Raw genomic sequence first — 21,571 nt, forward strand, 5'->3', positions numbered from 1 at the left:
GTAAAATTCATGGACAAGTAGGGATGCCTGGGTGGCTCAGTTAAGCATCTGCCTTTAGCTCAGGTCATGATCATAGGGTCCTGGGTTCTGTCCCTGTTTCTCCCTCTGCCTCTGCCTACCGCTCCCCCTGCTTGTGCTCTTTTTATCTCTGTCAAATAAAATCTTTAAAAAAAATTTAAAATTCACTGATAACTAGAACCTGGACCTGTGATTATATCAATGTAAACTTCACTATAATTTGTTTACTTCCATCATAGATGAAAATAGGTTTGCAAACAGTAGGGAACTTGGAAGGCCTCTAGTGAAAGACATTTCTTAATCTCACTGCCCCATTTTCTATCCCTCTCACTCAAGAAGGGAGAATAATCAGGTTTCAGGAAAATGATTAGGTGCTGTTTTACTGTGTAGAGGATGAGTATATACAAAAAGGCTGTCTTTCTAGACAGAAAAAGCTCCCTTCTCTTACCTTCATGAGCCTGGAGCAGTGATCTAGCCTTGGAGAACAAGCATTTGAATGTTTCTTTGGTTTCCTGTCTGAGGAATTAATATTCAGGACAATGAATTTCTCAAGATATGTCTAAAGTTCCTATCCTGGGTGTGTTTTATGGCAAATAGGGATCATTACCAAGGACTTTTGAGAAATAAGTAGGAAATAAGAGGTTATTTAATAAGTCTCTTACTATATAATGAGCAAAAAGGCCAAAGGGTCGGTTAGGTAGAACTTGAATGCCAATATCTCCTTCTTGTCCAGGAGGTAGAACATTGCCATTTACATCTACAATCTAGGATAAAATAGAACAATTTATTTAAGGAAATTTTTATGTAAGGTGCATGTTAAAATTTTACTTTGCATGTTTTGTATTTTGCCATTTAAGAACGCAGGCTTCCAAAAAAAATTTAGGTATACTTTAAATTCTCAAGAGAAATGTGTTTATTTAAATTCTTAGTGCAAAATACATGACAAAATGCAAGTTAGCAAAATATAAAGAATAAAAATCATCTTTAATTCTATCTAACAATAATCTCATTTTTGGTCATATTTTTTGAGACAATATAGAGATAGGAAAAAATAGGATCACTTCATAAATACACTGTTTTACAACCTTCTTTTATCATGCAGTATGTCTTGGTTGTCTTATTCTCAAGTAAATATTTCATTACTGGTTTACAAACATCGTTTAACTATGGAACAAACAAAACCTTACTTCAGGAGCCCAATATAAGGAAGCAGAGAAAGGGGAATGTTCTCTGGTTGAGACACTGCTGAGTATGCCAGAAGCCTTGTTTTCTTACCTTTTCCCGAGTCCTCCTAGTTCCCTGAAGTACCTAACAGTGAAAAACTGACAGTAGCTAGCATTACCTAGGCCCTGACTGCATTCCAACTAATAAATGCTACAGCTCTAAGTACTTCACATATATTGTTTTCTTTAGTCATTACAACAGTTCTATCTGGTTTGCACTATTACCGTGCTTAAATGAGGAAACCAAGGTGCAGAGTTTAAGCAACACAGTGTATAACTGAGATGGAATTAATCTCAGCAATCACACTCCAGATCTTGCCCTCATCGTCACAACACTTCTCTGCAGGTTCTTCAGTGAGTTCAATCCAATTTCGAAAAACCCAGATTAACGTTTTTCAGGCTGGTCACTTAACTCATGTACACATTTTGCCTTAAATAACTTTTAGCTATCTTTAAATATGAAACCCTCTACTTTCTTTTACGGACATCCACCAAGAGCCTTCAAATCTGAGATGTGGCTTGTGTGGAAAATAGAAAAAAAAATACTTATTTGGCATTTTCCAGATGGAAATGGGCTATGTCCCCAAAAGAAACTTGAAAGGCAGAAGAATTCTAAATGTAAAATCATACTTTTATATTCTTATAAATAAAAAATATATAAATTCCCACCCAGTCATCTAAAGAACATTTGGTTCCAGTATCAAGGAATTACTGATGGAAAAGGAGATATTTTAAGAGTTCCCGATAGTGGGGCGCCTGGGTTGCTCAGTGGGTTAAGCCTCTGCCTTCGGCTCAGGTCATGATCTCAGGGTCCTGGGATCGAACTTGCATTGGGCTCTCTGCTCAGCAAGGAGTCTGCTCCCCACCTCCCGCCCCCGCCCTCTCTGCCTGCCTCTCTGCCTATTTGTGATCTCTCTCTGTCAAATAAATAAATAAAATCTTAAAAAAAAAAAAAAGAAAAGAAAAGAGTTCCAGATACTTAAAATAGACTACTCTTTAATGGATAGGAAGAGGCAAATGTTCTATTTCTGGAGAGAATCTCCAGATTATGCAAGTGGCCTTAAAAATCTTTAGACATGAAAATTACAGGTTTTGGGCTTTGAAGTTGCAAGAATCTGATACCCAGCTGGTGGGAGCACATCCCCAGATGCCACATTGTCATTGCAGATGCTCTTAGCTAGGTAACCAGAGAAGTAATAAGAGCCCTTGGGAAAAAGTTGAAAATGGAGGTAGCTGCCTTAGGGAAATATGCACATCAAAATTACAAAGAGATACACTTCACACCCATTAGTTTAGCTGCTATCAAAAACACATAAAGTGTTGGTGAAGATGTGGAAAAATTGGAACCCTTGTGTACTGTTTTGGGAATGTAAAATGGCATAACCACTGTAGAAAACAGTATGGCAATTCCTCAAAAAATTAAAAATAGAATTACCCTATGATCCAGCATTTCTGCTTCTGTGTATATACCCCAAAGAATTAAAAGCATGACCTTGAAGAGATATTTATATACCATGTTGATCACAGCACTATTCACAATAACTAAAATGTGGAAAGAACCACCCATTAACAAATGAACAGAAAAGCAAAATGTGTTATATCCATACAATGGGCTATTATCCAGCCTTAAAAAAGGAAGGAAATTCTGACCCATGCTACATGGATAAGACTTGAGGACATTATACTAAGGTGTAATTTAGCCAGTCACAAAAAGATAAATACTGGTTCCACTTAATACGAGGTACTTATACATAGTAGTTAGAGAGGTAGAAAGTAGAATGGTGGTTGCTGGGGCTGGGGACAGTGTGGAATGGGAAGTTATTATTTAATAGATATAGTCTCAATTTTACAAGGTGAAAAGAGTTATGGAGCTAGATCTTGTCAATAATTGCACAATATTATGAACGTATTTAATACCACTGAGCTATGCACTTAAAAATGGTCAAGATGGTATATTTTATGTGTATTTATTATAATTTAAAATTGGGGGAAAAATTAGTAATGCTGACTGGGAATGCATGACAGAGCAATTCTCCTCTTGGCCACACCCTTTCTGCATTCAAATGTAGTTGCTCCAGAAAACCACTGGGCTCAAATTAGTGTGGGGTGGTGGTGATACACTGCTTTTGGATCACTGTGAGTACAGCTGCACCTGTGAGACCTTCACAGCAATGCATATTGGGAATTGTCATTAAGAGGGAAGAAAGGAACACAGCTTTGTGAAATGCCAGCTTGATTACTTACAATGCAGACATGATAATGCTTAATTACCAATTTTTCTTTCTCTAACCTAAGGCAGCCTATAAACCAACGAACCATTGTTAAGCCTGTTTACGGAATGTAACCAGGACTCCTCTACCATCTCTTCTTAGAAAAGCTTTTCAAAGGAAGGAAATGCAAGGGAAAGAGGAATGATAATAATGGCACCTATCTTTTAGGTCTATATTATGTGCCAAACACTTTGTTTTTTAGAGATGTTATCTCATTTAATCCTCACAAGAAGCCGATGATATCAGTTCTGTTATTATTAGGTCAACCAACCACCAGTTTGCCTGGGACTGAAGCAGGAGAGTGTCTGGGATGTATGTCTTTCCATGCTAAAACCAAGTAAGTCTCAGGAAAACTGAGGCAAGTTGGTCTCTCTAGTCCCTATTTTACAAATCAGGAAACTGAGACTTTAGTAACTTCCCCAGAGACACTCAGCCAAAGACACTCAGCTCATGAAGCTCAGAGCCAGACCTGAACCACCAGGCAAGCCTACTTTTAGACGAGGTTCTCATCAAAGTTAAAGCAAGGGCAAGAACCCAGATCTGGCTTATTCCATAAGTTGACATCAGTAATCCTCTTCAAACTTACTCAAACTTTCTCAAACTTACCCGATCGTAAGAATTGGGATGCTTGTTTAAAACACAGATTTCAGGGTCCCACCTAGAAGGGGCCTGAAAATTAGTATTTTTTAACAAGTATCTGTGTAATCCTTATGATCAGAAAAGCCTCGGAAGATTGATTTAATCTGTAATTACGCCTCATTTAGGTTTGGTTTTGTGTGTTCTGTTCTATAGACTCATCTATTTTGTGTTTTCATTGCTATGCCATGGTTTTCTCTTATGTATTAGTGTAAGTTCCTTTGGCTATGCCTAGCTTTGGGTCTGCTGATCTGAGAACAATTCTAACCCTGTCCAAATTGTGCAGATGGGATAATAGGATGCTCCTTAGGGATCAGGTGGTAATAACAGCCATGGTTACAGAGAGCCAGGAAATGGCCAGGCAGGGCTGGGTAAGGAGAAAAATACTTCAGCTACTATAAACTATAGCTTTCTTTGGCCTACTTGAACCCCTTAGAAGGTCTTAACCTCCTTGTTAGAAAGGGCAATGTGATGGTTGTGGTTAAAAGTACAGATACTGGAACCAGATTGCTTGGGATTGAATCCCAACACTAGTAGCTCCTAGCTATGTGACCTCTGGTGAATTCCTTCCCTCTTTGTGCCTCATCTATAAAATGGTTCTTTTTTATTTTTTATTGACATGCAGTTGACATACAGTGTTATATTAGTTTTAGGTGTACAACATAGTGATTCAACAAGTTTATATATTATGCTATGCTCACCACAAGTGTAGCCCCCCTGGGTCACCATACAATATGGCACAATACCATTGACTATATTCCCTATGCTGATCTTTTATCTTTGTAACTTACTTATTCTATAATTGGAAGCCTGTATCTCCTACTTCCCTTCAGCCATTTTAAGATGGTTCTTATATTGGTAATGTCTCTCAGAAGTTCTTTCTGGGAATCAAATAGATTAATATTTATAAAATGCCTATAACTCCTTGGCACAAGAAACTTCTTTGCAAAAAAAAAAAAAAAAATGGAGACCATTAAATTAATGTCTCTAATCCATTTCCATTACATGGAAATTAAGATGTCATAGAAGCAGCATGAAATCATCGCCAAAACTAGGAGCGTAGCAGAGGGTAGAATGGGGTAAGTGGTAAACAGATTGGGTTGTTAAATATTCTCCTGGAAGGGGATGTGCAAACCTTAACATCAAAAGCAGGAGACGGCTTTCCCATTGAGCCAGGCTTAATTTTCATTCCTTTAAAATTTCCGCAGATTAGCACCTAGTTCAGAAGGAAAAAGAATTAAGTGACATTATAAGTAACTTAAAATTCATTCATTCATCTACCATGCATTCATTAAACAAATATTTATTGATGATCATCATTATTATGATGAGCAAGGCTCAAAATAAAACAGATTTCTGCTCTCGTGGAGTGTAGAGATAGACACTAAACAAATACATAGAGTAAAGTTACAACACTTAGTAAATTGATAATTACTAAAATATCCACATTAATGAAAACATTTGTACCCATCTTAGCATGATACCTTATTATGCTGCTTCTATTTCATACATCTGTCACTTTTAGGTATTTTAATTTTTGACCAGGCACTACATTCTCATGGTTTATAAATTGAAGAATTATAAAAAGATACGCTATGAAAAATTTTTCAACCTTTCCCTTATCTGCTCCATTGTATGCCTCCTTTTCCTTACATAATAATCAGTCTTGTTAGTAGCTTATTCATTTCCTCTAGAATTCTTTCTTATTCTTATTTCTACAAGCTCTTTAAATAACTCTTTTTAGAAATATACTTGCCAAGGAGTTATCTAGTGAACGTATTTTAAAATTTATTTATCAGTTATTTATATTTATTTATCAGTTTTTATTTATCCAGCTAAGTCGAGTCCAGCCTTGTCTTTTCAATGAGGTCCTATACCGTTTCAGTCTGTCCGTATCCTTCATAGATATCCAGACCTGTCCTTTTTCTCCATTGTTCAGTCACTTCAGGATTGATTGGTTCACCAGCACTCACACAGTGCTTTAAGCTTTTAAATTTATAGCTTCTCAGAAAACAGGTAAGTTAAATTATGGAGAAAAAATGGAGAGAAATGAAAATTAGTGTTACTTCTAAGAAATTCAATGTCAAGTGTATTTTAGTTCCCTCCTTCCTCCCCTCACCAATACAAAAGAAACAAACCATTCTAACATTGTAAGGTGACTCCTAAAACATCCTTTTCTCCCCCCTACTTTTATTTTTTGGGAGTGTATGATTTGTTGCAAGAAAAAAAAAAAAGCCATGTCACCTCAGGGAAGGTGCTACATGATAACATTTTAAATAAGTGATTAAAAATTTACCAATTGGGGCACCTGGGTGGCTCAGTAGGTTAAAGCCTCTGCCTTCGGCTCAGGACATGATTCCAGGGTCTTGGGATCGAGCCCCGCATGGAGCCCCGCATTGGACTCTCTGCTCAGCAGGGAGCTTGCCTCCCCCTCTCTCTCTGCCTGCCTCTCTACCTACTTGTGATCTCTGTCAAATTAATAAATAAAATATTTTAAAAAACAGTTTACCAGTTGTGTGGTTAAATTGACTGTGGAATATTATGCAATGGAATACTATAGAGCGGTAAAAAAAAAAAAAAAGAATAAAGAGAACTCCTAGACAGTGCTGTCCAACAGAAATTTTTGCCACAATCAAAGTGTTCTATTAACTGCACTATCCACTGCAGTATCATCTAGCCTTATGTGGCTACTGAGCGCTTGAAACATAGCTAGTGCAACTTTGGAACTGAATTTTTAATTAATTAAAATTAAATATGAGGGGCGCCTGGGTGGCTTAGTGGGTTAAAGCCCCTGCCTTCAGCTCAGGTCATGATATCAGGATCCTGGGATCAAGCCCCGCATCAGGCTCTCTGCTCAGCGGGGAGCCTGCTTCCTCCTCTCTCTCTGCCTGCCTCTCTGCCTACTTGTGATCTCTCTCTGTCAAATAAATAAATAAAATCTTTTTTAAAAAATTTTAAAAATTATATTTAAGTAATTACATGAGGCAATATTTACCATATTGGATAGAACTGGATAGCACACAGTTCCAGTATATATTGTTAGGCAAAAAAAGGAAGGTACAGAACCGTGAACATATTATGTTTCCATTTATGTTTTTTGTGTTTGTTTTGTTTATTTATTTATTTATTTATTTTTTAAAGATTTTATTCATTTATTTGACAGACAGAAATCACAAGTAGGCGGAGAGGCAGGCAGAGAGAGAGAAAGGAGGAAGCAGGCTCCCCGCTGAGCAGAGAGCCCGATGCGGGGCTCAATCCCAGAACCCTGGGATCATGACCTGAGCTGAAGGTAGAGGCTTTTAACCCACTGAGCCACCCAGGTGCACCTATTTATTTATTTATTTATTTATTTTTATTTGACAGAGAGGCAGGCAGAGAGAGAGGAAGGGAAGCAGACTCCCCGCGGGGCTTGATCCCAGGACCCTGGGATCATAATGAGAGCTGAAGGCAGAGGCTTTAACTCACTGAGCCACCCAGGCACCCCTCCCTTTATGTTTATAAAAGGGTGAGAATACTGGCATACTGGCTTGCGTTTGCACAGATTTCACAGAGGAGAACTGAGACAGAGGACAAGGCTTAGAAAAAGAACTTTCACTCTGTATTTTTACGCATCTATTGAATTTTATGTTGTATGAAATACTCCTTATTCAAAAAGTTTAAAAAATTTTTAACAATTCAAAAATATTTACCAATGCACCCTTTCAAATAGAATCAGTAATAGAGTAAAAGATATCTATCCTTTCTCCTATTTGCTGGACTAGAGTTCCAAATAGGGGTTATTTTTCTGGTTTCTCAGCTCAGGCAACATTGATCATCTAAAAGATTAAATACCTTTTATCCATAACCACTGGGCTCCAAAGGGGTACACCCATGGCTGAAGCCTCCCTTTCCTCTTCTTGCTTGGGGGAGCCTGCCCTGGACCTAACAATTATGACTTGAATGAGAGCAAGAAGGAAAAGGGGACAAGAGATTGTTAAACTCCGTACCTACCAACGTGGAACTACGTTTTTAGGCAGAAATAGCCTTTGTTTTATGGCTTCCTTTTCTTCTCCCCTAACCCCACTGAGTGCTTATTTACCAACCTGCTTACCTGGTCATATCATTCTGTATAAGCATTCGGTATGCAGTGGGTGCTGAACAGAAGACTGTGATGGGAAACTTGGAAAGTGTCTGCAATTTAGAAGTAAACTCTTAGTCTTACTGCAACTTTAAAAATAAGTCCCTAAACGTTTATGGTAGGCACAGCACAACTTAAATGTTGTTTATTCCAACATAAATGCATTCACACCTTTCCTTTGTATATCTTTTCAGGATAATTGACTTTCCAGGTGTGAAATATCTTAAACCATGTTGTCTACTCTGATTTCTGCAAGTTGCTTTATTCATCAGACCTGTCAGGGACACTGCTAAAGCATTCCTGAATAGTGACCTCTTGCGCCCTGGGCCTTACTTGCAAGATGGAAGTTGGCTCGAAACGTGGCAAATAATGTGCAAATACACATGCTCCCTGGATCCATGGAGAAAAGACACTACTCCATGCCGACTTTGCCCAGCCTGTGTCTGAGGTATTCCACATCACATCTGAAGGAGTCAAATCCAGCCAGAACCTGGGAAAACAAAGAGTAGTCCTGATCCATATAAGGAAAACAAATTGAAAAGATCAACAAGTGAATCATCACCTTTGTAGTTTTGACACGTCAAGCTGGAGTTCTGTGAAGGTACCTTCCATTTACAGATAATCCTAAACCAAAACTGCTGTGAGTGTGTCCAGTCATTTTAGGGGATCCGCTTGTTCCGCTGGTAAAGTAAATGGACATCATCTCATCGTGTTTTGTCTTCACACAGGTGTGGCTGTCACTGGCGTGTCTGCAAAGGAAGAACTACATTGATTCTGCACATTGCACGTGGTATCATGAACTGTTACCACAGAAAAGAATTCAAGAAACCATCTACATGGACCTCTTCACCTCATGGATTAGGCCCCGGTGACTTAGGTTGAATTCCAAGGTAAAAGTCATCTCTTTCTCTATCTTCATAGGTACTTTCTGGAATTAAACTAAATTTTGTCATCAAAGCCCATTTATAATAGGCTTATAATTGGTTTCATAGCTTTTTACTATGTGATAAAGAAGAGCTGAAGCATTTTAAAAAACTCAAGTGTTTTATCATACCGTCAGCAGAACGAGGAATCTATGATCTTATAATCAAGACTATGTGATAACAGTCCCTTTCCCTTCACTGTGGATGTTTTCAAGTGATTTTTTTTTTTTTTTAAGGAAGTGAGTATGTGATTAGAAGTCATGGGTGATGGTATAAGGCAAGATGGTAATTCCCACATTGTTCAAGAATCGGATGTAGATCCAATGGATAACTGGGCTGCTAATAGGTCATACATTAGGGCACTTGAGAGGAGGTAAGCTCTGTACATACGGTGCCTAAAAAGCATAGAAATTTTACCTGGGAGTGTTGGGCTGAGAATGAAACATTAGAATTAGAAACATCCAGGGGCACCTGGGAGGCTCAGTGGGTTAAAGCCTCTGCCTTTGGTTCAGGTCATGATCTCAGGGTGCTGGAACCAAGCCCTGCATTGGGCTCACTGCTCAGTGTGGAATCTGCTTCCCCCCTCTCTCTCTGTCTGCCTCTCTGCCTACTTGTGATCTCTGTCTGTCAAATAAATAAATAAAATCTTAATTAAAAAAAAGAATTAGAAACATCCAGGGGCACCTGGGTGGCTCAGTCGTTGGGCGTCTGCCCTCAGCTTGGGTCATGATCCCAGGGTCCTGGGATTGGGCCCTGCATTGGGCTCCCTGCTTAGCAGGAAACCTGCTTCTCCTTCTGCCACTCCCCCTGCTTATGTTCCTTCTCTCGCTGTGTTTCTGTCAAATAAGTAAATGAAATATCTTAAAAGAAAAAAAAAAGTAAGAAACATCCAGGCTACAAGAATTATAGAAAAGTTGTTGTTATAGAAAAAAAAAGTTGTTATTATAGAAAAGCCTAATGAAGCTAGTCTAAGTGTTTAGTCTATGATTCCATAATTTTTTCCTTAAAAATAGTACCTATAGCTGTGTACCTCTCATTTCTATAGAAACCTAAGGTGGGGTTATCATACCAATTTCACCACTAGAGGCTGTAAACGTAGCAGTTAGGAGTGTGGCCTCAGGTGCCAGACTCCCTGGGTTTGAAACCCAACTCTGCCAAATCCTAGCATTTGGCCTTATTCACGTGTATTACTATAGTACCCCTTCTTAAGTTATTGCAACATGTAAATGAGTTAATATACGTGAAATGCTTGGAACAGTTTTTGGCACATAACCAAAGCCATATAAATGTTACCCAAGTTGCAAGTATAACATTTTTAATTAGAACAGTACTTGGCTTTTGGTAAAAACTCAGTGAATGTTAGCTATTTTAGAGGAGATAGGAATAAGTATGGAGTTGCAGACATACTCCCAATTCCTTGGGTAAAGGTGGGAAGCTCATTCTAGAGAGGGAACTGGCTGCCAACCTAAAGCTAAGATAGAACCAATACTGGGCGAGAGTGCTAAGTGACCCCTGAAAGCATTCCACAGAAAGGACTGAACATCAGTGTAACTTAGTTTTATAATAGCATCCATTAACTTTAAGTGTTCTTATTTATAACCTGAAGTGTTGGTATCTGCAAGGAAATGATATAGCCTACACATAAGAACTGATTATGATCAGTTTCTCTGGGTGATGATTACAGCTCTGTGTTGGTGCTGTGAATGCACCTCTTAGATTCGGCTGCAGGAACGAAGGACTTACTCCCCACAGCTGTTGGGAGCCCTATTCAGAGATAGCTTTGGCTGAAGAGAGCTGCCTCGCTCAAGGTCATCCCTTCCTTCTAGGGAAAGCACATACTCAGTTACTGATCAGTAATGGTGTATAAAGGCCAGGACCTTTTGCTTTATGTTGGAACAGCTTTGAAGGACTATCCAAGCCCCAGAGGTTCCAGTGGATTAGCTGAAGGTTTTTCTGGGAGTGCATGGCAGATAAATTTCTTCCTTTGCTCAATCCACCCCCTTGCCCTTCTTTCATAGATATTGACCCCAAGACAAATCCTTAATAAACTTCTTACACAACCGATCTCTATCTCAGGGCCTGCTTCCTTCAAGATCCTAACATACAAAAACCACTCCAAGCTCCTGCTTGCCTCAGAGCTTTGCAGATTATTAGTGCAGGAGTAATCACCAGTTGTTCCCTTTGCCTCGTTTTAATTTTCATTTTTCTGATCACTTGTGGGTTGAATACCTTTTCAATTGTTCCCTTTCTTTCTGGGGAAGCTGTCCTTTCAACAGTTATGGCTACTCACTTCATCATCTCCTTGAGGTTCCCCCACCCGTCTTTGGGTTTCTGAGACACAATTAGCTTGGAGTGCAGATTTTCACATTTAGATGCAACAGCGTCTACTGCTGGGGCTAAAACTTCATTGGTAATAATGCACTTGGCTTTCGAAGATTGCAGTCTGTAGAGAATGTCTTTCTGGGTCAGCTGAGTGGTTCCTGGAATTAAAACTGTCCCTGAAGGAGCAGAAGAAAAGAACATATAGAAGGAAGGATTTTCTTTACCATGTTAGTTACTGTACTATAGATCGCTCCTGTGTCCTCTCTGTGTCTCAGAATGAGTTTGCCATTCAGTTTACCATTTGCCTTCCTTTCATTATTCTGTTTTTGCCTTTCAAAGCATCTCAATATCTGTGTCCCTTTTGACTGAACATGAAAGCATGTTAAATGCTGGCTACTTTTCTTCGATCTGAAGACCATTCGTAACATTCAGCTTGAAGACAGGGTTTTTTTTCTTTTTTTTGAAGACAGTTTTGATTGAAGAGTTAAATTATCCAATATTTATTGGCTCAATGCCAGATGCTAGTGTAAGTTTGCACGTTTTAACTTATTTAATCCCTACAAAAAAAAAAAAAAAAACCACCATAAAATCTATGAATAATTTGCCAAAGATCACTGGAGTAGAAAGTGGCAGTGCAGGGATTGAACTCTGTAGCCTGACCCCACAGCTGTACACTTAACTACTTCAGTCCAGCACCTTTTAAAACATATGTAAATGTTTTATGATTTCTTTCCAAAGGGAGGGATTGAGGCATTCATCTTTTCAGTGCTCTATTTCTCCCTGCTGTAAATTACACTGTAAGTGTAGTTGTTAAGAGTCTGTCCTGCAGCCAAACAGTCTTATCGATTGGCCTTGGAAAAGCCACTTCATCTCTATGAGTGTCAGGTTCTACATCCGTATAATGGGGATTCTGTAAGATTAATGAAGAGTAAATGAGTTAAAATGTGTAAAGAGTGCTGAATGAATTTTAGCTATTATTTTCTCAAAGGATTATTGGAATTTCAAGAATGTATCTGTATCTGTATCTATAGTTAAATGTATCCATATCTATATCTCGGGCTCTATCACTCTCAAGTCCAGACCCTAGAGAGAGGGGTGGAAGTTATGCACTGCACAGTGGTGTTTACTCTTCCCAGCATCACAGCAGGAATGGAAGATTGAAGAACATGTACCTGCTCATTTCTGGACTCTTGACACTGGCTTGTCTTTCCCTTTGGGGTAGGACAGTCCCCTCCAGTGGAGATCTTCCGGAAACAGACATCCAGGACCAAACCCCAAAGTTCTTCAGAATATCTTTCTTTTCTAATCAGGCAATGCAGCATTGTTTATGAATCTTTAACTCCAAGGTCATTCCTTAGAGATGATCCATCTGGGGATAATTAATTAGCCTACCATGGCCTAACAGTTTTCTATAATTTAAAGGCACTCTGTAAGAACAAGCCCACTACCAGCATTTCATGCCTAGCAGAAGCGCTTTATTTAAACACATCACCCTTAGATAATTAATTCCTGCTAATACATTATTCATATTCTATCTTTAAAGAACCTATTAATAGTGATCAGTCTTACCTATTAAAACTACTTCCTGTCCAAATTAGTCATTTAGGGAAACATTACATAGTCTCTTGCCAGGGAACAAAATGTTACTTTAAATCTTAGTCGGGGGACATCGCTTCTTGGCCTTTTGGCTAAGATCAAGTGTAAATCTTGGGGAAGGCCTCTTATTACCATGTTGATGATATAGGGTGTACAAAATGATATTACCAATATGTACATTTGCATGAAAGGTCAAAAGACTCTGGTACTAGTAGTCCCTTCTCTCCCTGTTAACAGAGCTATGTGAAAAGACAAAGTTTTTCCAGAAGTTTGTTTGGTGGATGAAAAAAGTAACTTTTGTGATTCAATTTGGCAACAGGATTTGAAAGCCTAGCCTATCCACCCATCCATCTAGATGGTAGATAATGCTTATTTTCAGCATTGTTAGTATATTAAATTTACCATTTACTGTCTCCCTTTCATTCTCCCTTCCAAGAGAATCTGCCTTCCTTTCTGCAGCCCCAATAACTATGTTTGTATCAGATGCACCTGCCTCTGACCACATCTGACTGGCCCAACCCAAGCCATGCCAGTCAGATTCTGCCTCAAGTATTTGATTTAAGAGACTGAGTAGATTAAGACATACAGAGTTAGGGGCTAAGGCATCTGTGTAGCAAACCAAGCCACATGTCAGGGAAAATGAAGGGGAGCAAAGAAATCATGTGTTATTAGAAAGAAGTCAAGAGTCAGGAGAAAGAAAGAAGTCCAGAGACAGGAGGTCCAATGGCTTCAAAGCAAAAGAAGTGGAGAAAGAAGCCAGTTGCTCTGTCTGTACTTTTTGTCCCCTGTAGATCCTTCAGTAGATGTTCAATAATTTTCCTTCCTTACTGAACTAATGTAAATGGATTTCTTGTTCTGGCAGTCTAACATGTTGCCCCTTTACTAAGACCGTGAACTTAAGCAGCATTCATGAAAGCTATCACTTTGTTTCAAAAAAAAAAAAAAAAAGCTGTTAAAAGTGGGTTCTGCTACTCTAGTGTACAATTCATTGGTACATATGATATGAGAACATGTAACTCTCAAATGCAAGTAATTATGATGAATTAAGAATGTTTACTCAAAATAATTATTTATTAAAACAGTAGGGATATTAATTAATTCAACAAATATTTTACTGGGCATTTACTATATGCTGGTAATTGAAGGTACAGAGATGGCTATCTTAGTCATTGGTTTTTAGGAACATATATAGTCCTAGGGGAATGACAAATTTATTCCAAATAGACACTCAGACACTACAGTACAGTTTAAAATAGAAACGTACACATGTTTTCTAGGGGATGTCAAAAAAGAAAGCACCTGTATTGGGACATCAGGGTAGGGTTGCCTGAGAAGTGACATTAGAGTTGAGACCTGAAAATCTAATAGAAGTTGTCCAGGTGGTTAGGAGTGAGGGAAAGGCTTTCCAAGCACAGGAAATAGTATGCACAAAACCCAGGAAAAGAGAAAGATCATGAACCTTATAGGAAACCATTTGATATGGCTGGAGCAGCGAGTATGAAAACAATGAAGGGAGGAGATCAAACCTTCCGTGACACACCTGAAGAAGTTCTGATTTTACAGAGTAGGCAATGGAGAATTATTAAATAACATCAAGCAGCAGATTGACGGGATAAAATAAGCATTCTAGAAAGAACGCTAGCTATGGAGGATGAATTGGAGTACGGTGTGGGCACACACAAGATCAGAAATAGGGAGACTATGGGGCAGATCCATTCAGGAGATGCCAAATGTGTGAACTAAAGCAATGGTAATGGGATTGGAGAAGAAGGAGGACTCTGGGGACATGTAGGAAGTCAGAGTTACAGTTACAAGATGTAGGAACTGATTTGGAAGGAGGAGTAGCAGCTGCTTGCTTTGGACACCAGATGAATGGCAATTAACCATGAGAAAAATAAAGGCATGAAACAAGATCTTTGAGTTTGTGGCTGCATTGAGTTTCAGATGACAGTGGATCTATAGAAGGGAAGCAGTGGTAGGTATGAGGGAATTCCATTGTTGATCGGCATTTGGTTAATAAACCTATTTCATTATGAAAAACCTAACTCCTAGTTTAGGTCAAAAGATATGGTGTGTTTCCAACACATTTCTTAGGTTCCTGAGAAGAATACTATATTGTATACAGTTCCTCAAATAATTTATCCAAATAAATGTCTCATGATTACTTAAAGTTTTGGTAGATCTCCCATCCAGTCTACTTTAAAGGTAATCAGATTTCAAACACTACTAACCTGTTCGCAGACAGGCTACATTTGCAAGCCACCATTCTGGGATCTTGGGAAGAATCACAATTACTCTGTCTCCTCTTTGCAGGGAACAGGCTTCTGTAAGTATATTGGCAAATTTCCTAGACAAAGATCCCAGTTCCTCAAAACTCCATCTCACTTCTTCTCCATTTCCATTTATCCACCAGAAGGCTGGATTGGAAGGTCTCTTTCCAGCCTGAGGAAAGGCAAACCAGATGATTTAAAGCTCCTGATGCAGCTTAATCCTATTTTAACTGACTCAGTGGAATATTTTCTCAGAAGAAAATTCATAGGTCTTTAGTTAGATCACATGGGGAAATTTGGAAATAACTCTGGGGTCTTCATTTCTAGCTGTCAAGAGCCAGGTTTTGTTTTTGTGTTTTGTTTTTTGTTTTTTAAAGATTTTATTGATTTATTTGATAGAGAGAGAGATCACAGGTAGGCAAAGGAGGGTTGGGGGGAAGCAGGCTCCCCACTGAGTGGATAGCCTGATGCGGGGCTTGATCCCAGGACTCAATCCCAGGACCCTGAGGCCATCACCTGAGCTGACGGCAGAGGTTTAACCCACTGAGCCACATAGGCACCCCTGTCAGGAGCCATGTTATTTTTCATTTAGCCTGACTGTTTTTCTTCCCCAAAAGTTAGAATTCTTTCATCCTTTTAAGTTCTCTCGTTGCTATATCTATACCTCATTCCCTACCATTTCTGACCATTTCTGACCTTCATACTATTAATTTTGGGTATTTTTAAGAAGTTAACCTATAGGGGTACCTGGGTGGCTCAGTGGGTTAAAGCCTATGCCTTCAGCTCAGGTCATGATCCGAGGGTCCTGGGATCGAGCCCCACATCGGGCTCTCTGCTCAGCAGGGAGCCCGCTTCCTCCCTCCCTCTCTGCCTGCCTCTCTGCCTTACTTGTGATCTCTGTCTGTCAAATAAATAAATAAAATCTTAAAAAAAGAGAAGTTAACCTATAATCATACATTTTTATAAACCAGGCTTTCTCAACTATGAAACTATTAACATGTTGAGCCACATAATTTTTTGCTATGGGGGACTGTCCTGTGCATTAGAGGATACATAGCAGCATCCCTGGCCAAAATTGTTTCCAGACATTTGCCCTGGGGGCAAAATCACTTCTATCTGAGAAACTGTAGTTGGACTGGCCCTGTTCCTTACCTTTTCCACATTGGTCCATTCGTCCAGGACATCTTTAGCAAAGTTGAAATACTCTGGAATCTCCAGTCTGAATTCCTGTTTCATAGATTCATAATTGGAAAAATTCTGAGGTGAAACTGTTCTATAATCTTTATGTAGTACTCTCACAGAACCAGGGATTGCGAGGCGCTGAAAACACTTGACACGAAGTAATGTCTCCATGGTGACAAAAGCTAGCATCAGTCTTGCTGGATGTGTTAGCGCTCAGGATTTCCACAGAAACCGGTTCATCCAAAAGACAAGCTAATGAACATGCATTTGTCTCTGTCCTAAAGGTAGCCATACCACAAAGTAGCTAAGTTCTATTATTATTATTATTTATAGTCATCATACAAGTGCCATTCTCTGAGCACTCAATATGTTTCGAACACTGTACTCATTGCTTTACTTACATATGAAATTAGTAAATTTTCAGAGTAACTCTGTGAAGTGGATATTATCATCTCTGTTTACAGATAGAAAACATTACTAAGAGGCTGTCTTAGTGAACTCTGGCCACCATAAGAAAATACTATAGATAGGCTGGACAAAGCAACATTTATTTCTCACAGTTCTGGAAGCTGGCAAGTCCAAGATTAAGTGCTAGCCAATTCAGTTCCCCCGTATGGGCTCTGTTCCTGACTTGCAGATGACCACTTTCTCTTTATGTACCCACATGGTAGAGAGAGTGAGAGCTCTGGTTTTTCTTCTGTTAGGATACTAAGCCCGTCATTGGGGCCTCATCCTTATGACCTCATCTAAACCTAATTACCTCCCAACGACCCCACCTCCAAATACCATCACATTTTGAGGGTTAAGTTTTCAAGATATGAATTTGGAGAGAGGCACAAACATTCAGTATACAACAAAGGCACTAGCTGGATTTGAACCTAGAGCTGTCTGGTCCCAGCCCATTTTCCTGACTATGTACTGCATGCTATTGTCTCCCATATGCATTTCAAAAGAAGTAAAGGTCTGAGTCACCCAGTTACTCCCAGTTAAAGCAAAGATATCTAATATATTTCACCTGCATTTCAAAAGTCATAGAGACATGTTAAGGAGAAATTTCCACAGTGGATAATCTATAAGTGAAGAAATAGAGTAACCTAGTACCAATTAGGCATGAAAGAACTGTCAAAAATCGTTTAGTTTATAGGCTGTAGTTCCCATGCTCCCAATAGGAGCCCACACAACCTTCGAGTCCAGACTTGGAGCTGCGTTTACCAGAGATGTCATCATAGGTCTTTAACCTTTGGGACTTTTGTGGGGGAGGACCCTCCAGGCCACCTAGCCCTCCCTGTTTCTGTGGGAATTCATCTGATCATGATGTCATTTACCTGGCTGAGACCTCATAAACAAGGTTGTTAAAAACATGGTTCTAGAGATGATAGGGTTCTTCTTCATACTTTCTGTAATTTTCCAAATTTCCTACAATGAAATACTACTCTCACAATCATTAAATCATTTTTTTATAGAGGGAGGGGCAGAGGGAAGGGAGAGAGAGAATCTTAAGCAGGCCTCACTCATGGAGCCTAATGCAGGGCTGGATCTCACAACCCTAAGATCCTGACCTAAGCCGACACTTAACTGACTGAGCCACCCAGGCACCCTATCATTAAGTCATTTGTAACTGCAGCTCTAGCTGTGCAGTATGTAAGGTCGCGTGGCTATGTGGAAGAGTTTCTGTATAGATGCATTGCCAAATAATGGATATCATCCATAAGTTTAATCCTAAATGGGCCTGGTGTTCAGGCATCATGTTGCTGCACCCAGTGCACGGGGATATCTAGGCACTTCTTCTGACCCTCCCACATCTTTGTGTGATGACCTGACAAGTCACTGAGCTTGAGTCCTCTGAGATCATCCGGTTTGAGCTCCTCATTTTTCGGAAAGAAAATGGAACCCCAGAGAGGGGAAGCAACTCACTTCAATAGGTCATGTCAGAGTGAGAACTAGAACTCAAGTCTGTGGATTCCCATTTCAGTGTTCTCTTTACTATAGTTCAATAGGATTCAGTAGAGCAGTGATTCTCAACTCTGGATGTGTATTTGAATCACCAGGAAAGCTTTTTTTTTTTTTTTTTAAATACCAGTGCCTGGGGCTTAGACCAATTAAATCAAAATCTCTAGGGGTAGGGCCAGGGCATCATATTTTTAAAAATTTCCTCAGAGGATGCTAACGTGCAATCAAGGTTGAGAATCACTGATCCAGAGGTGAGGTGATCTGTGAGCCAGCAGATCAGTATCACCTGGAAGCTGGTGAGAAATGTACATTCTTGGGCACCTGGATGGCTCAGTCAGTAAGCGTCTGCCTTTGGCTCAGATCATGATCTTAGGGTCCTGGATAGAGCCCCACATCGGGCTCCTGCTCAGCAGGAAGCCTGCTTCTCCCTCTGCCCCTCCCCCTGCTTATGACACATTCTCTCTCCCTCTCTCTCACATAAATAAATAAATAAATAACTTTAAAAATATGTATTTATTTGACAGAGAAAGACACAGTGAGAGAGGGAACACAAGCGGAGGGAGTGGGAGAGAGAGAAGCAGGCTTCCCACTGAGCTGGGAACCCCTATCAGAGCAGGAACCTCTATCAGAGAATTGTCACAAAGATTAAATGAGATAATGCATGCAAAGTGCTTATAATGGTGTCTTGCCTATTACTACCCACTCACTGGAGTGGGGGTCAGCAAACATTTTCTGTAAAAGTCCAGATAGTAAATATGGCTTTGTGCACCATATGGTCTCTGTGGCAACAGTTTAGCTCAACTCTGGTTGAGATAGCAGCCACTGACAGACAATACATCACTAAATGGGCATGGCTGTGGTCCAAACAAAACCCATTTATGGATATTGAAACTTGAACTTCATGCAATTTTCTTTTTTTTTTTTTTTTTAAGATTTATTTATTTGAGAGAAAGAGAAAGCACATGCAGGGGGAGGGCCAGTAGGAGAGGGAGATAGAGACTCCCAAGCAGACTCCCTACTGAGGGTGGAGCCTGATGCAGGGCTCGATCGCATAACGGTGAGATCATGACCTGAGCCCAAACCAAGAGTTGGACACTCAACCAACTTTACTACCCAGGTGCCCCTCATGAAATTTTCATATGTCATGAATTAGTATTCCTCTTTTGACTTTTTTGAAATATTTGAAAATATAAAATAAAACCATTCTTGGTAGGGTGCCTGGGTGGCTCAGTGGTTTAAAGCCTCTGCCTTCAGCTCAGGTCATGATCCCAGTCCTGGGATGGAGCCCCACATCGGGCTCTGTGCTCAGTGGGGAGCCTGCTTCCCCCCCAACCCTGCCTGCCTCTCTGCCTACTTATGATTTCTGTCTGTCAAATAAATAAAATCTTTAAAAAACAATTCTTGATTTGTAGCCTGTATAAAAACAGACAAAAGGCTGGATTTAACTCATGGGCTGTAGTTCTCTGATCTTTGGTGCTACAGTGTAGGTTTTGTGAGGGTGGGCATTTTGTCTGTTATGTTCATGGTAGTATCCCTAAGAAATAACATAGTGTTTGGTTTGCAGTATGTGCTTATTTTTTGAATGAATAAATGATGTTTTCAGAAGGGAGAACTTTGTATATGGTTTATTTCTATAGCTAAATGTTATATTAGCCTTGAAAAGTACCTTTATTGCTTAACCAGATTTATATGACTATGTGTACTGTTCATATATAGCTATTTAAATTTAAATTTAGTACTATTTAAAAACACTGGCTGCATTTCAAATGCTTAACAGCCACATGTGACTAGTAGCTACTGCATATAGGTTACTGCAAACACAGAACATTTCTATCATTGCAGAACATTCTTGTGGACAGTGCTGATCTATATTGATAATCGCTGAGAACTGGGTGATATGAAACATTAACCAGTTGGGGCGCCTGGGTGGCTCAGTGGTTTAAGCCTCTGCCTTCTGCTCAGGTCTTGATCTCAGGGATCTGGGATTGAGCCCTGCATCGGGCTCTCTGCTCAACAGGGAGCCTGCTTCCTCCTCTCTTTCTCTCTCTGCCTACTTGTGATCTCTCTCTGTAACAAATAAATAAATAAAATCTTTAAAAAAAATACAGGAAAACTGAGGTGAATGGTTTCCCAGGTAAGATTTTTCCAAGAGCTTCCAAGGGTTTCGGATTAGTAAAGTACTGCCTCCCACTGTTGTCTTGTTTGGCAGTGAGGGCTGAGTCGAGAGGGAACCACTCTTCTCTGCTGTTTGCTGGCAAGTTAGAGCCCACACATTGGCAAGTTATCTCCCATATTACAGAATTAGTGTCAGGACTCCTCCAACCGAAGGAAGAAGTTAAGTAGTACTTAAAACTATGTTTTTAGTGTTGTGACTTTTTCTCTTTATTTTTAATTTTTTAGAGAAGGTCTTCAAATGGTTCAAATGTTAAATGTTCAAATGTTAAAAATTGGAGTGAAAAATTGCGCCGTTCTCCCCACCCCCACCGCCCACCTGCCTGGGTTGCTCCGTCTGTTAAGTGCCTGCCTCTTCATTTTGGCTCAAGTCATGATCTCAGGGTTGTGAGGTTCAGCCCATGTCTGGCTCCACACTGGGCATTGAGCTTGCTTACGATTCGCTCTCTCCCTCTCCATCTGGCCTTCCACCCTGCCTTAAAAAAAAAAATATGCCCTCTCCCTCCCCCATCTCACAGCTGCCCAGTTTCATCCCAACCCGCTCCCTCCAGGAGCTATGATTAGTTCTATGTATCTCTTTAGGATTTCTTTCCAATTATTTCAGCAGATGACTATAGATCCTTATTTCTTCACCACTTTGACACAACAGGTAGCCTAGAATACTACACTGTAAATTTTTTATAACAAATTCTTGAAGGTCCGTCCATGTCAGTACATGAGGATCTTTCTCATTTGTTTTTTCATTTTTCTTTTATGTTTTGTTTTTTTTTAAAGAGCTGCATGGCATTCCAGTGAACAACTGCACCATAATTTCTTTTTTTTTAAGATTTTATTTATTTATTTATTTGACAGAGAGACAGATCACAAGTAGGCAGAGAGAGAGAGAGAGGAG

General features: G+C 39.6%; 2 protein-coding genes across 7 annotated transcripts in view; one reads left to right on the forward strand and one right to left on the reverse strand.

Annotated features, from left to right (window-relative positions):
* ERI2 (ERI1 exoribonuclease family member 2) overlaps positions 1-21,571 on the forward strand; it is a 50,918-nt gene that overhangs the window by 13,088 nt on the left and 16,259 nt on the right. Inside the window, exon 9 of one of the 2 annotated variants that reach the window (XM_082714828.1) lies at positions 8,459-8,598. The exons of the other annotated variant lie outside the window; for it this stretch is intronic. Coding sequence (XP_082570954.1) covers positions 8,459-8,467 — 9 coding nt within the window. The 3' untranslated portion in view covers positions 8,468-8,598. Of the gene's footprint in view, positions 1-8,458; positions 8,599-21,571 lie in introns of those variants that run through there. 2 annotated transcript variants of the gene reach the window in all.
* The window catches only part of ACSM3 (acyl-CoA synthetase medium chain family member 3), a 53,062-nt gene that overhangs the window by 4,972 nt on the left and 26,519 nt on the right, over positions 1-21,571 (reverse strand). For 3 of the 5 annotated variants that reach the window (XM_082714830.1, XM_082714831.1, XM_082714832.1), the window contains 9 exons: positions 16,528-16,835; positions 15,337-15,547; positions 11,478-11,685; positions 8,870-9,013; positions 8,598-8,754; positions 8,238-8,317; positions 6,025-6,148; positions 5,283-5,363; positions 681-782 (listed from right to left, as the gene is read on the reverse strand). In XM_082714830.1, the coding sequence (XP_082570956.1) occupies positions 681-782; positions 5,283-5,363; positions 6,025-6,148; positions 8,238-8,317; positions 8,598-8,754; positions 8,870-9,013; positions 11,478-11,685; positions 15,337-15,547; positions 16,528-16,746 (1,326 nt within the window). In that variant the 5' untranslated portion in view covers positions 16,747-16,835. The remainder of the gene's footprint in view (positions 1-680; positions 783-5,282; positions 5,364-6,024; positions 6,149-8,237; positions 8,318-8,597; positions 8,755-8,869; positions 9,014-11,477; positions 11,686-15,336; positions 15,548-16,527; positions 16,836-21,571) is intronic. The other 2 variants (XM_082714829.1, XM_082714833.1) reach the window with 2 other exon arrangements.

This window comes from Mustela nivalis (genome assembly GCF_964662115.1).
Source record: "Mustela nivalis genome assembly, chromosome: 19".
Taxonomy (NCBI): domain Eukaryota; kingdom Metazoa; phylum Chordata; class Mammalia; order Carnivora; family Mustelidae; genus Mustela; species Mustela nivalis.